The 15,308-nt window shown below is 46.6% G+C and overlaps 1 protein-coding gene across 2 annotated transcripts in view; it reads right to left on the reverse strand.

Annotated features, from left to right (window-relative positions):
* Positions 1–2,211: 2,211 nt before the first annotated feature.
* Positions 2,212–15,308, reverse strand: part of CRACR2A (calcium release activated channel regulator 2A) — a 127,175-nt gene continuing 114,078 nt past the window's right edge. For both annotated transcript variants that reach the window (XM_081124308.1, XM_081124309.1), the window contains 3 exons: positions 7,132–7,233; positions 4,914–4,990; positions 2,212–3,340 (listed from right to left, as the gene is read on the reverse strand). In XM_081124308.1, coding sequence (XP_080980434.1) covers positions 3,256–3,340; positions 4,914–4,990; positions 7,132–7,233 — 264 coding nt within the window. In that variant the 3' untranslated portion in view covers positions 2,212–3,255. The remainder of the gene's footprint in view (positions 3,341–4,913; positions 4,991–7,131; positions 7,234–15,308) is intronic.

The raw sequence follows: 15,308 nt of genomic DNA on the forward strand, positions 1-15,308 counted from the left end.
GTGGGCTAGAGGGAAAGCAGGAAGGAGGAGAGTTCAAGACTGGGTGGAGGTATTAAGAATAAAGAAGGAAAACAGGATAAGGATAGGTGGAAGAAAGCTAGGGTATCACAGAGAAATGGAAAAGACCCCAAAGAGACTGTGAAGAAAAATGAATGCTAGACAAGGAGCAAAGCATTTTGGGTGTTAGCCCAGTGCTGGAGCTCATGGTTTGGCAGCTCAGGGCTGAGGTCAGCAGCAGACCCCAAAAGAAGCTCAAGGAGTAAGAATACGGGAAAGAGTGAGGATCCAAGGGTGGCAATGAGCACGGGTCATTCCCAGGTAAACACCCAGAAGCTGGCACCAGGTCTGAGCTGCTGTCTGAGTCCTGGAGAACCACAGGCAGGAAGGGAGAGTGGACTGTGGGCTGAAAGCAGACCATAGGCACTGGTAAGCTATAGACACTGACTGGAAAACCAAAGGGAGAGTAAGGTCATGAGGCAAAGCGAGATACAAGCTCATCAGCCAGGCAAATGGGCTGGGTAGTTGGGCACTCAAAAGAGGTAGGTTTGCTTAGTTTCAGGTAGACACTTGGTGTTAGTTGGTTCCAATATGAAACTGAAGCAAGGCAAAAGGTCTGGGCAACAACTCCACATTGACAACAATAATAGCCCCTATTTGTTAGCACTTATTATGGGCTGGGCACTGTACTAAGTACTTCATATATATTGCTTTATTTAATGCTTAAAATGTCCCTGTGAGGTTGATGTTGAAACTTCCAATCTACAGATAAATATAAAACCTGGTGAGTGACTTGCTCAAGAGCCTAACACAATGTAAATAGGATGGAGACAGAGGTTTTTCATAGCACTGCTGACTCGTGGACAGGCTGACAGTCCCTGGGTGACTTTGATCACCATGATGCTTAAAAGAAATGGGAAAGAAGGAGAGGCTGAGACCTGGAGACATAGAACTTCTCAGAGTCTCTCTGATGTCCCCATGTTCCATACTTCTTCAAGTGGCATGGAAAAAGGAGCAGCAGAGGCGTGAAGAGCCTTCCTGCCTTGCTCTCTCTTGGGACCTTTGAGGATTCGTGGGAGTTTACCCCCACATGCTGGAAGGCCAGGCACTAAGGTCACCCCACCCTGCTCTAAATCCAGAATTCACTTTCCCTAAATGCAAAAATGCGGCCCTGAGCCAGAGATTAGGTGTTTGGGGACAAATGCATCTGTGGGCTCAGGGAACCCCAGGGAGAACCTGTTTGCCCCATAAATCCCAACTGCCATCCCTGTTTTCCGTCAGAAGTAAGACAGCTGCTCTCCTTTCTCCTTGGCTATCCCTCCCTACCTTCTACCCACACTCCATACACACACCACACAAATTCACCAGCAACACGCACAGATACGAGAGGCCCACTGCTGGCGACCCATCCCCCAGGCACCCCACTAATGAAACCATCACCACTGCCCTCTCCTAGGAAAAGGAGTCTCCTGTGAGTTCCCCTCAGACTTTGACTTGGGTCCAGGGCAGCTTAAGTTGAAAAATGATTGTCATCATAAGCATTCTGAGAGGAAAGAGCCTGAAGCGTCCAATAGGCCACTCTTCATTTTACTGATGAGACGGGGGCCCAGGGAGGGAGCTGGCTTGCCCGAGATCATGGGGCACCTCCCGGTGCTCAATGCTGGTTTCTGTTCTGCACCCTTCATGGGCTCCCTGGTGCCTACAAAGGTGGATGACAGAGAAGAAAGGAGTCTGCAGAAAGGAGTTGGGCACTTACCTGTTGACCCTTTTGGGGGCCTGGGGAGGAGGTTGCAGGGAATGGCCTTGGGAACCCTGGCCTCTCCCCAGCCTGGTTGACTGTGTACAGTTGTCTTGAGTGATCTTCTGGAGGCACGTGGACACTTTCTGCCCCTCTCCCCTCACGGCCTACTCCGCTGTGGGGCCTGGGTCCACAGCCCAAGAGTAGTAATTGGCAGTGATCTTTATGGTCTTTTCCTCCAACTTCCCACCCAGGCTAAGAGCGCCCTTGCCAGCCCCACCGCCAGCCAGCCCGTGACGCTGGAGCAGCGCCAGGGGCTGGCACTCACCAGCACCCAGCTGAAGGACCCGCCGCAAGCCCAGACCATTTCGCATCCCAGTGCCCTGTGCCGCTGCAATCACGGTGTGGGCAGCGACACTCGGTTCACAGACACCAGCAAAATGTCACCATCACAGCCACACTTTTTTTCTTTTTTTAATACAGTCTTTTGAAAAAATCAAATCAAATAAAATCAAGTCAGTAATAATGGACCTGGTGTTGGGCCTCACTGCCTGCTTGTCAATCTACCCTCTTAATCACCACATATGATTTTTCAGGGAGCTATTTTGAGAAACATTTAGAAAATGGCTTTACATAGCTAGTTTATTTATACCCTCCAGAAATGGTCGCTCTGTTTAGCAGCAGATGGGCTTTTTTCCCCTAGTTTTCTTTTCATCTCTGAGAGTTAAACAGGAAGCCACTCCCTAACCCCAGGTACACATTTGTCACCCCAGTCCAGCTAGGAGTCCTGGCTGTGCGAGGGTGAGAAGAAGAGGCTGTGGGTTCTTTGTAAGGCACGTTCCTGAGCACCTGTGGGGGCAAATGCCATGGGCCCCATGGCTGCTGAGAGAGGCTGGGCCCTAAAGCCTGGGAAGAACCAGGGTTCCTGGGGTGGGGGAAGAGGTGGGAAATAGGATGGGGTGCCTTGGTTTGCTCCCCTCAACACCACACAGTCATCTCGAGGTCCGTGAAGCATATGCTGAGTGTCCCATTGGTGTCCAGCGGATGGGAGCCAAAGTCAGACCTACTACCCTGGCATTCACTGCCCAAGCGCTGTATCTGTGGCCTGCAGGAAGCAGCAAGTCGGCCCTGCACAGTTACCATGGCAACCGCAGTGCCGCGGCTCCTAAAGGCAAGGGATGGGGAGGGGGAGAAGGGAGGTGGAAAAGGCACGTGGTGGCTTTTCTGGAAAAGCCCATCTGTTTCTTTCCCCCAGGAAGCCAAGTTGGAGGTGGAGGGAGGGAGGGAAAGGAATGGGCATCTGGAATCTAGAGAAAGAAGGGAGAAGAAAGCTCCGGGATGCTTCAAGAGCAGCTTTCCTGCCTGGAGGTGCTCCCCTTCCTTTTGGTTGAGGAGAGTCACTGTCAAGGACAAAGGTCTGGGCTGGCCTTGGTAGGGGCATCTGTGCAGGAGCCACGTGCAGGTCTCAAGGTAGACCCTGTGACCCCACGCCTGGGTGGAACAGTCCTGGGAGGAGCCTATCAGCTGCAGCAGGATTTCTTCTTGGCAGGGCGGTCAACCTGAATGGTGTCCTCCCTCACTGTGTCTTCTTGCTCCTTGAGGATCCTAGGAGAGGGGAAAGTACAGTGTCGGTAGTGGAGAGCTGCTAAGCCCTCAGGTTACAGGCCGTCTGGGTAACACCAAGGGAGCTCAGCCTCACCAGAGCATCAGAGAGAGTATGCCAAGTCTCCCTCTGGGGAATACAGGTATATGACTATAGTTTGTAAAGCCAGAGTTTAGTCAATATGGATCCTTCACACGTCCTCCAGGAAGCCTCCCTTGATCCTTTAGGTGGTGTAAGTGCCATGATAGCACTCTGACCCTTCTGTTAAAACCTCAGCACTCCCTCAGCACTGAAGGAGCTGCTGCGAGCAGAGACTGTATCTTTTGTTTCTGCATCTCTGCAACCTATCACAGTATCCAGAACACATAGAGGCTCAGAAAAAATATTTCTCAGCTATTAACTCTATGGAAGGGCTGTCCCATGTGGCCACAACTCCAGGTTAAATATAGGAGGTGAAGGATTAAAAATAGCTTTAAGTATCTCATCCCTCTTTATACTGTCAAAGTGATTTCACCTTCAGCGTCTGTTTTGATTCTCACAACAGCCTGTGAGAGGGAAAGGGAGGCATGATTGGTGTTCCTACATTAGGGGCAAAGCTCAGAGAGGCAGGGTGACTTGCTCTGAAAATCAGTGCAGAGAAAAGCTTAGAACTTTTCCTGTGATCTTCCATAACTCCACAACCTTGCCAATGCACAGAAGAAGTTGTTCTGGGTTCTTAATTACTCAAATAAAAATATTTTTAGATGCCCCAGAATGAATGCTGAGCACAAATGAGCACTATTAAGTCTTTGTTAGCTGAGTGCATGGATGGAACAAAATAAATGCCTAGATAGATAAAGGAGTGAATGTTCAAGAATGGGAAACAGGGCCCCGTGTGTGGTGGATTCTTAATTTTGGGGTAGTCAGAGGCTTATGGAACCATCTTTCCATGGACCAGCTCTTTGAATGCCAGCACCTTGGGTGCCTCTGGTCTCCCATCACAGCCCCTCTTCTCCTTGGCTCCCCCTCCCCCCTCTCCCCTAACCCATCTTTGCTCCCAGCTGGCTGTCAACTGCTCCCAGCTAAGACAAAAGCTAGTGTTGAGACCTATGCTATGACCTTTCCCAGGATCATTTGCATTTAAAAAGAGGACATAGACTTCAGTGTGGTGGTAACTAGAGGGAGGGGAGGCAAGGGCTGGGTGGAGGTGGGTAAAGGGGGGGCAAAGGGGGGGACATCTGTAATAGTGTCAACAATTCAGAAAAGAGAATTCCTGGGAAAAAGGCAGCTTTTATGACTTGAGAAGACTGCAGCCCCAGTGACAGGCAGGGGGGCTTTCTTTCTGGTATTTTTATTTCAGAAGGCTGTCCCTGACCTCTGGGATCCCACACAAAGGCACATGCCACCAGCCCCTTTACCCAGACGCTCAGGCAGACAGAAGACAGACCCAGAGGTGGGGGTGAGGAATGTGGTGGTGGTGGTGAATGCTTTGAGGTTGGGGGTGGGCAGTGGGGGTGCCGGTTGGGGGGTGGTAGTGAAAGTAGTGGTCCCCATCAGACAGCGCAGCAGTCACATCACCCAGAGCTGAGACTCTACCTGGCCAGATGGAGCAGGGACTCTTTGGTGTTGTGACCAGAATAGGCGCTGCATTCATAGAAGATCAGGTTGTTCTCCTAGAATCATAGACAGAGAGAGTAAATGCGGGAGGAGGGGGTACTGGAGAACATCACTGGCATCTACCGGCACACCTGCTTCCTCCCAGTCCCTTTAATTCCTCCCCACCCCACCCCACTCTAAGGGGGGGATTTCTGTCTTCTCAGGCCCCTCAACTAATGCAAGCTTTGTAACCGTCTCCCAGTGAGCTATAAGTTGTAAAACAACAAAAGCATAAGCTGCCTTAGTGTTCACACTTTCTCAGATTGCTCTCAGGTAGCGTGTGTATGTGCCCATTTTCTTTCACACACAGAGGCCAGGGTGGGCAAGATTCTTCCCACTTCACAGGCAGGAAGGCCAAGGCTAGAGGTGTTAAGTGGCCGGCCTGCTCCAGGCATGTATTTAGTTAATGGCAGGGCTCCCAGCAGAGTGCTTTTCCCAAGACACTGGCACGAAATGGGCCTTGGGCAGAAGTCCCTGAGGCGCTCCAATAGGACTTCTCCTTCACACCAGTTAATTAAGGCTCCAGCTGCCTGGGCTATCAGTGCCCGTGCCCCAGGACAGCTGTCCATCACTTCACCCGGCAGAGGCTTGCTGCATGCGGGCCCTTGGCCAACGCTCATCATATTCCATTTATCACTCCCGTGAACAGCTGTCCTGCTTCCTTATGACAATGCTAATGGCACTGAACCCTGGAGGCTGGTGTCCTGTGGGGATGCAGGCAGTTGAGTGAGAACGCTTTTTTTGTGGCTGCAGATCAAGAGGCTCTGCAAATGCTGGCTCCCCATTCAGCTTTCCTGCTGCACATGCCACAGGCCCAGCTCTGTGATAACCCCCTCTGCCGCATTTCAGGCAGACCCCGACTCCTGCTCAGGCTGTGAAGAATGAAGCTCCATGGGAGGGGGAGGGGGATTAGAAGACACAATTGTCTTCCAGCTTCAAGTCCAGACTCCACCACTGAGGAGTTGTGTGATAATTTGAATAAATCACTTAATCTCTCTGAGCCTCAGTTTTTGTTTCAAGGACCAAAAAAAAGAAAAAAGAAAAGAAAATGGGATGATAGAAATACAGGTCTGCAGTTTCTTAATCAAAATCCTTGGATTCGGATGTATTTTGGAATCCAGAAATAAGAGTTGCAGAAAGATAATGCGTGTATACCCTGTATTATATAATACCCTTGGGTATGGGACAGCCTCCTATCATCAAACATATTAATATTTCCTCAGTGAAACACTTGAATATTCATTCCAAGAGTGGCACACAAAGACCATCGATAGCCACATGTCTGTTCTGGTCAGATTTCTCTGCCTGATGAAATGCAAAGCCCCTTTTTGTTTTCAGAGCTCTTTGGATTTGGGAACTGAGGATGAGGGACTGTGGGTGTGCAGCTGCTTGGTGACTCTCCACAAGAACACCTGCCAGGCCCCTCTTCCTCCCTTTTCCTTGTATCTTACCATCTGTACTGTTTTCCCAGCCGCTGAGGGCAAGAGCCTCTGTTTAGATTGAGCACACTAAACTTATGAATCCTGGGGCCGGACAGCACCCCTACATTTCCCGACACACAGTTCCCTGAACACCACACTGAGGAGTGGAGCAGCCCAGGGGACAGCACTGCATGTTTGCTGCCTGATTTCCATCAAGCTTTACTAGTTCTGGGTCTGGGCAAGAGGGCTGCCACCTGCTTTATTAGTAGGCCGTCCAGTGCATGCCCTGTGTTTATCTTGAGTTCACAGCTTCGAGGCTCAATCTGATAGAAAGGATGAACTCTCTGACAGAACTGTCCAAAGAAGAACAGCCTTGCAGTGAGCGAGTGCTTCATCCCTGGAGGCGATCAAGTGGAAACACAGACGACGGGATTTAAGCACCAGATAGGGACTAAAGAAGTAACTTCTCACTGTCTCAGAATTTGTAATTCTGAGTTCTAAGGGAAAGATTTGGGAAAACTCCCCATTCCCTAGTCATGCCTAGCCAACTCCAGCTGACAATCTGTGGCTTCCTATGGAAAGTTCCACATGCTCAGGAGCTGGACCACTCCCATGATGCCAGGACACCCACTTTGCCCACCTGCTTCCTTCCCAGGGGCTTTCAGAGAAGGCACCCCCCAAGGCTCTGGGAGGGATGTCCTACCCTGCCCATTGAGATAGAAATGCCTCCCCTTTACCTTGGCAAGCTGTTCTCCGAGGGCCCGGGGAACTTCCCGCTCTTTCTCGTTGTCAATTTTATTGCCCAGCAGAAGTACGGGAATGCAGTCTCCCACAGCGTCCTGTGGAACAGACAATCCCCCACTCAGAGAGGCATCCATAAGGAGAATCCAGAGGGCAGGCTTGAAATGCAGGATGGAAAGATATACCTGGCTTGAGAATCACCTACTGGCACAATAGGCCAGGTGACAACAGAGTCATCCAGAAAGCTGAGAGAGAGCCACCTTCTGTGCCAGCCTCAGTTTACAAGGCTTCTGCCAGGTGCCTGAGGCCTGCCTCTGGGTGCCTGTCAGTGAAGTGGCCCCTCCCTCACCAGTCTCCTTGGATGCTAGGACAGAACATGCAGGCCCCCCAGGTGTGCTGGGAGTGGGTATCAGGATGAAGGCACAGTTGAACCACATGTCCTTTTTCCAGGCCTTGCAGCATCCCTGAAGACATGACCAAGCTTAGTATAAATGAACCAGAATGAACCAAAGGAATTAATGCAGTGTGGTTTGGAGCTGTTCTAGGGGCTGCTGTGATTAGAAGTGGCATCTCCAGGGGCCTCATATTGGGCATGTTAAGCTCCCCGAGGGTTGGGTAAAAATCTGACTCATGGCATTGGGTTCATAGTGCCTGGAAAATGCCTGTGTGCCTCACTGGGTGTCACCGCATGGGACGCTGCAGAGCCTTGGCACTGGGTGCTCTGGCTCCAAAAGAAGTCCTGCACAGGTAAGAACTGTGTGGCCGTAGCAACTGCACTTCTTGGGCCAGAGTCATTCAAGGGGTCAACCCTATTTAGCCCTTCAGTGGCTGTGGCAGAGCAGCAGGGGCCTGTGCACCCCGCAGTCCCTACACCATGACGCCTTCCCTTGCGAAAGGGGTGTACTGTTCGTCCCCCTACGGAGGGCAAAGGGCCCCGGCCTCACAGCTATAAAGTGAGGACATAGGGTAATGTTCACATTTAAGCAGGTTGTTATTTTTACTTTGTGAGATATTTAATTAAAGGCTTTTGATCATAATTTGGCAATGAAGAGTTATTCATTGAAGCTAAATGTTTTACTAAATAAAGAGGGCTGTGGGATAAGAAGGTAGCACAGAGTTATAGCTTTGCCAATAGCTCAGCTACTTTATGTTACCGTTTCAATTCATGTCCAAGTCCATCTGATAGGTGCACTTAGTTTGAGTTTAAAGAAATTACATTTTAAACTAAGCTTCAATGGTTCTTTAAACTACACATTCATTTTTATTGCAGTTCAGTCATGAAAAAAAATTATTAAATGAGAATGTCAAGGCTCAGAGAATCCAAAAGAACAATCAGCACCAAAGTCACTGAATTACGAGGACCCTTTAGTATATTATGGGTCCACAATTCTCTCATGTTTCCCTCTAAATTCTGATTTCCAACAAACTCTCTGCTATTTAGTGTTTTAGTAACTAGAACTCTCTAAAAGCAGTGTTTCCACATATTCATGGTAAGATGGTAAATGGTGTTGGTAATGATACTCAAAGGCACTACAAGATCTTACACTGTCTCCTGATCCTTCAAAACAGATTCAATTATGTGCACTGTAGTTGATGTGTTAGGTGGATTGCACCATATTCTAAAAATCTGCAAGTGAAAATCCCACTTATGGTATATAGAGAATGCTGTGGCTCCCTATTACCAGAGTGTCAATTAATGGGACTACCCTCATTCTCTGACTGTGCTGTGCCACAGAAAGTTGGGTAAAGAATTTTTTACAGAAAAGGAAGAAAAGAGGAGGAAGGAGGGAAATGGGCCAAAAGGCTTGCTGTTTGGAGCACAGGAGAAATATTTGTAGACTTATGTGTGAGGAATGACTAAGGCTTGTGAGATTGCTTGACATGAAAACTCTGAAAATATGAGCATCAGATTTGAAATCTCAGGGCAGAAGTCTAACCCGATTCTGGTACCGGTGGTCGCCTCAATTTCCTCCCTTCCAAAGGGGACGCTGGTACTGAAGGACCGAATAGGATGAGGTAGGGGACAGTCATGAGTCCGACATTTGAGTCCTGTGCGCCATGCACAACAGTGTGCCTCTTGGAGAAAGAGGGGGCAGTCTTCTTTTGAAAAGAAATTCCTGGATATAAAAATAGAAGAGCTTAGAAGGAGCAGAAAGTATCCAAGCGCCCAGCTGGAGCTGTGGTTTGTGCTCTTTGCATTGTCCCTCTTACACTGACACTCTGGACAACTCACTCCCTCCCACGGGCCTTGGCCTGCCAATGATAAAGGAGAATTAGGTTTCTCTCCAAAGACATGGCAAAAATAAGTGAGACCACACATAAGGTTGGAGGGTGTGCTATCATGGGCAGTTAGTGGATGTCACTCCAGCCTCGAATTAGTCTCTGACACAGGGCATGGGGAGGGGTTGGGGCTGGGCGGGTGTCTCCTCATGCTCTCTCACTTTAACCTGAGCCTAAACTTCACCCTTTCTGCACACATAACTAGGCTTTCAGCCTACATACTGCTTGGCACAAAGATGCTTATAATTATCCACCAGATGAAGCAACATTTCCTTTAAAAGTCCAAAGTGCACCTCCTCTGGAGAACACGTCTAAGGTCCCCCAGCCTCCATTGACATTTCTATAGATGTTGGTAAAATCCCACAGGCATGCCAGGTCAGACAGAAGCAACTGAAGCTCCTTAGCTGGGCACACACTCTCTCTGCGGGAGACCTGGCTTTGCCCTGGCTCTGCTGTCCCTCAGTGGGGCTTGCCCCAATCACTTCTCTTTACTCCTCTCTTCTCTGAGCTGTGAAATAGGCCTCTAGAGCTGGTTTCCATCCTCTGACTTAGATACAGAAGTCTCTCTACACCTTTGATCACTTCAGTTGCCTTTTTGTGAACTTGAGCTTGTTGGAAGAGACTAGTTGCAATTCGAAAGATTACACATCTCTGACTTTAAATAACAAAGGCTGTCAATCTGAAGCAGAGGATTGACATTCAGCACTGCGTGTGCAGCTGTTGGGTTTGGTTGGTTGTAGTGTGTGAGTGTGTGTGTGTGTGTGTGTGTGTTAACATCTATTTGCTGGGAGGCAAGAAAAGCACTTAGCTGGGGTAGTGCTGCTATTTCTCTGGAGCCAGAAAAAAAATTTCTCAGCACATTAAAGCATGCAGTTCTGCTAAGAAAAAAATGACTGCAAAATTATATCTTGGGGGTTTCCATATTTATCCACCCCTTGGACTATGAGTCAAAACAAGATTTATTTGTGTAGTTCGTTTAAACTGCCAGCACTTCAAGCTCAACTTGGATGTGTGGGGGGGGGGAAATCGAACTGCTATTTTTTGCTCTGTGCTGCAATTGTCACCAACGACAAGGATCCCAGAATGAGAATTAGCTAGCAGTCCACAGAAGGAGAGGAAAGTAGGCCTGACCCCTTTCAGCTGAAGCACTAACTGTCCTGCTTTGAGACCAAGGCTGGAAGGACTGAAAAGGAAAGGAACACCTATTTTTCAGAAGTAGATTTTGACCATGGGCCATGTGGTGAGAGAGAAGCATCATGCAGTGGCAAAGGCCTAGATTTTAGTTCTGGTTGTGCCCTCTGACAAGCCGTAGGTGCCTTTGGACAAGTCACTTCCTCTCTCTGGATCTCAGAATTTCTCATCTATAAAAGAAAAGGCTGCATTGGATTAATCTCCAAGTATTTTTCCAGCTCAAAGACACTGGTCTGGTTGGCCTAATGATACCAGCCACATTCCACTTCCTTGGCTCACAGATCTAACAATATAGTGCTCTAGAATGACAAAAAGATCTAAAACAGAAGTTCAACATGCCAGGGCTGAGACACTAGGGACCAGAAATCTGGGTTTGGGGAAATACCAGCCCACTCAGGCTCATACTAAATCCTATTTTCTCTGCCTGATCCGGGCCCCACAGTCTTCAGATGTCCAGTGTGTCCCACGGTCTAAACATAGGGCACTTAGAGTCCAACCAGTTTCTTGTTTACATTGGCCTGATTAAACTAGCAGAGATGAGAGGGAGGGAGGGAGGCTTGGGAATGCTGAGTTGGCAGGAATGACTAACTGCTTTGATTTCCTGTAAGGTGCATAGGAAATGTAAAAGGGCAGGAGAATCGGCACAGAGTCTGTCTGGGCCCAGCTTGGGCCTCTTCTGCAGAAAGCTGGCAGGCAAGGGGAAGCAGGCAGGGAGGATAAGGGCAGGCAGGGAAGGAGAAAGTCATGGGAGCAGGGCGCTCCCATCTCATAAAGCAAGGTTGTTCTGTGTGCCAAAGGATTTTGGTTCCTCTGGGCTGGAAGGATCCTTTAGGGTCCCTCTGAGGCACACACACTCCTCCCCCATGCCTTCCCCCACCTCCTGAGAGTCAAATGCCATACTCTGTAGAATGTGGGGGCCAGGAGGGACCTTTCAGAGCCTCTGGTCCACTCCTTCATTGAGTGACTGGCAATAGCTTCAAGACCACAAAGTGGCCAAGCCGGGACGGTGAGAGCTGCCTTTTCAGGGAACTCCATAACTCCATCTGTTCCCACCACAGAACCTCTTCCAAGAGTAAGTCTTTGCCCTGTATAATCTGGGGCAATTTTAGCCCTTTCTCCTTGTACTGCTTTTCAGGTTGAGGGAAGAAGGGGCACTGAGAACAGTGGCCAGCATTCGCTTAATATTAAGGCTTCAGAACCTGGAGCCTGTTATTAGAGCCCCCCTTCCACACTCCCTTACCCAGGTGAGGGAGTTGGCAAAATGCTTGGAGCTCTATGAAAAAATAAGATGCTTCACAAATATAAAGTACTTATTATTTTCAGTTCCCCGCCAGTCAAATTAGGTGTCAAGTTTTAATCTATCACTTGACACCTATGATTGCTGGTTGACACGGCAGAATGAGTTAGTTTTTCAAGAATCTTGAGAATTATTGCTTTATGACGCCCTGCTCCATACCTTCAACATGCAGTCCGCCTTCTGACCGCCTCTGCACCCACTCTCGAAACTTGCACTGCCAAACTGGGTCCCTCCTACTGAGTCCTCAGGAGTGCCTCACCGGTGCTGGACATGTGGGAGATGCTCAGAACATTCTCGTAGAAGGGACATGGACATCTTTTAATTCGATTTAGAGGCTTGCTTCTCAAAGTGTGGTCCCTATACCAGCAGCATTGGCTTCCTCTGAGCACTTGTTAGAAATGCAGCATCTCAGGCCCAGCCCAGACCTGCTGAGTCAGATTCTGCATTTTATCAAGATAGCCAGGACATTCCTATGCTTATTAAAGTTTGAGAACCACTTGTTTATGCTGGGAACCATGGCGATTGGGAATCACTTGGGAAATTGCTATTTATTTAGTTAGTTTTTAATTTCCAGGCCCTGAATCATTCTATCTGGGAGAAGGCCCTGGTATCTGTTTTGTTTGAAAGCTCCACAGGTGATCCTGATGTTCATCCAGGTTTGTAATAGTCATTGAGAGTTTAACTGTACCTTTTGCTAATTTACAAAAGGAGGACTCAAACTACAAATTATACAAAAAAGCCCCATCCATACATAGATAATTCTGAGTTAACCACCTATGGAATTGCCATCTGAGCCCATAGAGGCACTGGGGCTCCATGGGGACCCTTGCTGGGCACATGCTGACAACGCTTTTAGCTCCACCCCGTACAGAATATGCCAGACATCCAGCACGTGGCATAGTTTTTCTGAAGAATGACTGAATTCATAATTCAAGCTGTAATGGTGGCTCTCTGATATTTCTTCACCTCCACCATCAACACCAAATTCACTCTGACCTTCCACCTCTCCTGCTAAATCCCAGGCTCTCTGTGCAAAACAGGAGCCTTAGTAACTATACCCCACTAATGATGGCAAAGAGGGAAGTTCCATAAATTTGACTCCATTTATCCCTATTAATCCCAGACTATTTAAATTTCCTCTGTCCAGCTCTAGTACATATCAAAATTCAGATACTGTGAACAATTAAATGTTTGTAGCTGGGACATATATGACAAACCCACAGCTAACATCAAACTCAATGATGAAAAGCTAAAAGTTTTCTCTTTAAGATCAGGAACAAGACAAGAATGTCTACTTTCACCACTTTTGTGCGACATAGTACTAGAAGTTCTAGCTACAGTAATCAGACAAGAAAAAGACATAGCAGGCATCCAAACTGGAAAAGAAGAAGTAAAACTGTCATTATTTGGAGATGATATGATGCCGTATATAAAGAACTCTAAAGATGATACCAAAAATTATTAAACCTAATAAATAAATTCAGTAAAAAAGCAGGATACAAAATTAATATTCAAAAATTGATTTCATTTTTATATACCAATAATGAATAATCAGAAAGATAAATTAAGAAAACAATCCCAGCCTGATCAGCATGGCTCAGTAGTTGAGTGTTGTCTTATGAACCAGGAGGTCATGGTTCGATTCCTGCTTGGGGCACATGCCCAGGTTGCAGGCTTGATCCCCAGTGGGAGGACATGCAAGAGGCAGCCAATCAATGACTCTCTCTCATCACTGATGTTTCTCTCTCTCTCTCCCTCCCCCTTCCTCTCTTTGAAAAAAAAATTATAAAAAAGAAAACCATCCCATTTACAATTGCATCAAAAAGAATAAAATACCAAGGAATAAATGTAATCGAGGAGGTAAAAGACCTGTACTCAGAAAACTATAAGACAATGAAGAAAGACATTGAAGAAGATACAAATAAAAGGAAGCATATACCATGCTCATGGATAGAAAGAATTAACATTGTTAAAATGTCCATACTTCCCAAAGCAATCTACAGAATCAATGTAATCCCTATCAAAATACCAATGGCATTTTTCACTGAACTAGAACAAATAATCTTAAAATTTATATAGAACTACAAAAGACCCCGAATGGCCAAAGAAATCTTGAGAAAGATCATAGTTGGAGGTATCACACTACCTGATTGCAAATTAAACTACAGGTTATAGTAATCGAAACAACATAGTACTGGCACAAAAACAGACACAGAGCAATGGAACAAAACAGAAAGCCCAGAAATAAACCTATACCTATATAGTCAATTAATCTATGACAAAGGGGGCAAGAATATACAATGGGGTAAAGATGGTCTCTTCAATAAATGGTGTTGGGAAAACTAGACAGAGATACATGCAAAAGAATGAAAATCACTTTCTTACACCACACAAAAGAATAAACTCAAAATGGATAAAAGACTTAAATGTAAGACTCAAAACCATAAAACTCGCAGAAAAAAACATAGGAAATAAACTCTTTGATATTACTCTTAGCAATTTTTTTTTGGATATATCTCTTCAGGCAAGGGAAATAAAAAAAAAATAAACAGATGTGACTATATCAAAATAAAATGTTTTTGCACAGTGAAGGGAACTATCAACAAAACATAAAAAAAATCTACTGAATGGGAGAAGATATTCACCAATGATATATCTGATAAGGGGTTAATTTCCAAAATTTATAAGGAAGTCAGACAACTCAACACCAAAGAACAAACAATCCAGTTAAAAAATGGGCAGAGGACCTGAATAGACATTTCTCCCAAGAGGACATACAGATGGCCAATAGACATATGAAAAGATCCTCAACATCACTAGTTATCAAGGAAATGCAAAGTAAAATCACAATGAGCTATCACCTCACACCTGTAAGAATGGCTATCATCAGTAAATCAAACAAGTGTTGGCAAAGATGTGGAGAAAAGGAAACCCTGTGCACAGTTGGTGAGAATGCAGACTGGTGCAGCCACTCTGGAAAACATTATGGGGGAGTTTCTCAAAAAATTAAAAATGCAACTGCCTCATGACCCAGTATTTCCACTTCTGGGTACATATCAGAAGAAACCCAAAACACTAATTCAAAAGAATATATGCACCCTGAAGTTCATTGCAGCATTATTTACAATGGCCAAGATATGGAAACTTAAGTGTCCATCAAGAGACAAATGGATAAAGAAGATGTGGTGCATATATACATGGAGTTTTACTCAGACATAACAAGGAATAAAATCCTGCCATTCGAGACAACATGAATGGGCTTAGAGAGTATTACACTAAGTGAAATAAGTCATACAGCAAAAGACAAATACCATATGATTTCACTTATATGTGGAATCCAAAATTAACTAACAAACAAAACAGAAACAAACTCATAGATACAGAGGACAAACTGACAGTCACCAG

Source organism: Miniopterus schreibersii (genome assembly GCF_964146895.1).
Source record: "Miniopterus schreibersii genome assembly, chromosome: 2".
Lineage (NCBI taxonomy): Eukaryota > Metazoa > Chordata > Mammalia > Chiroptera > Miniopteridae > Miniopterus > Miniopterus schreibersii.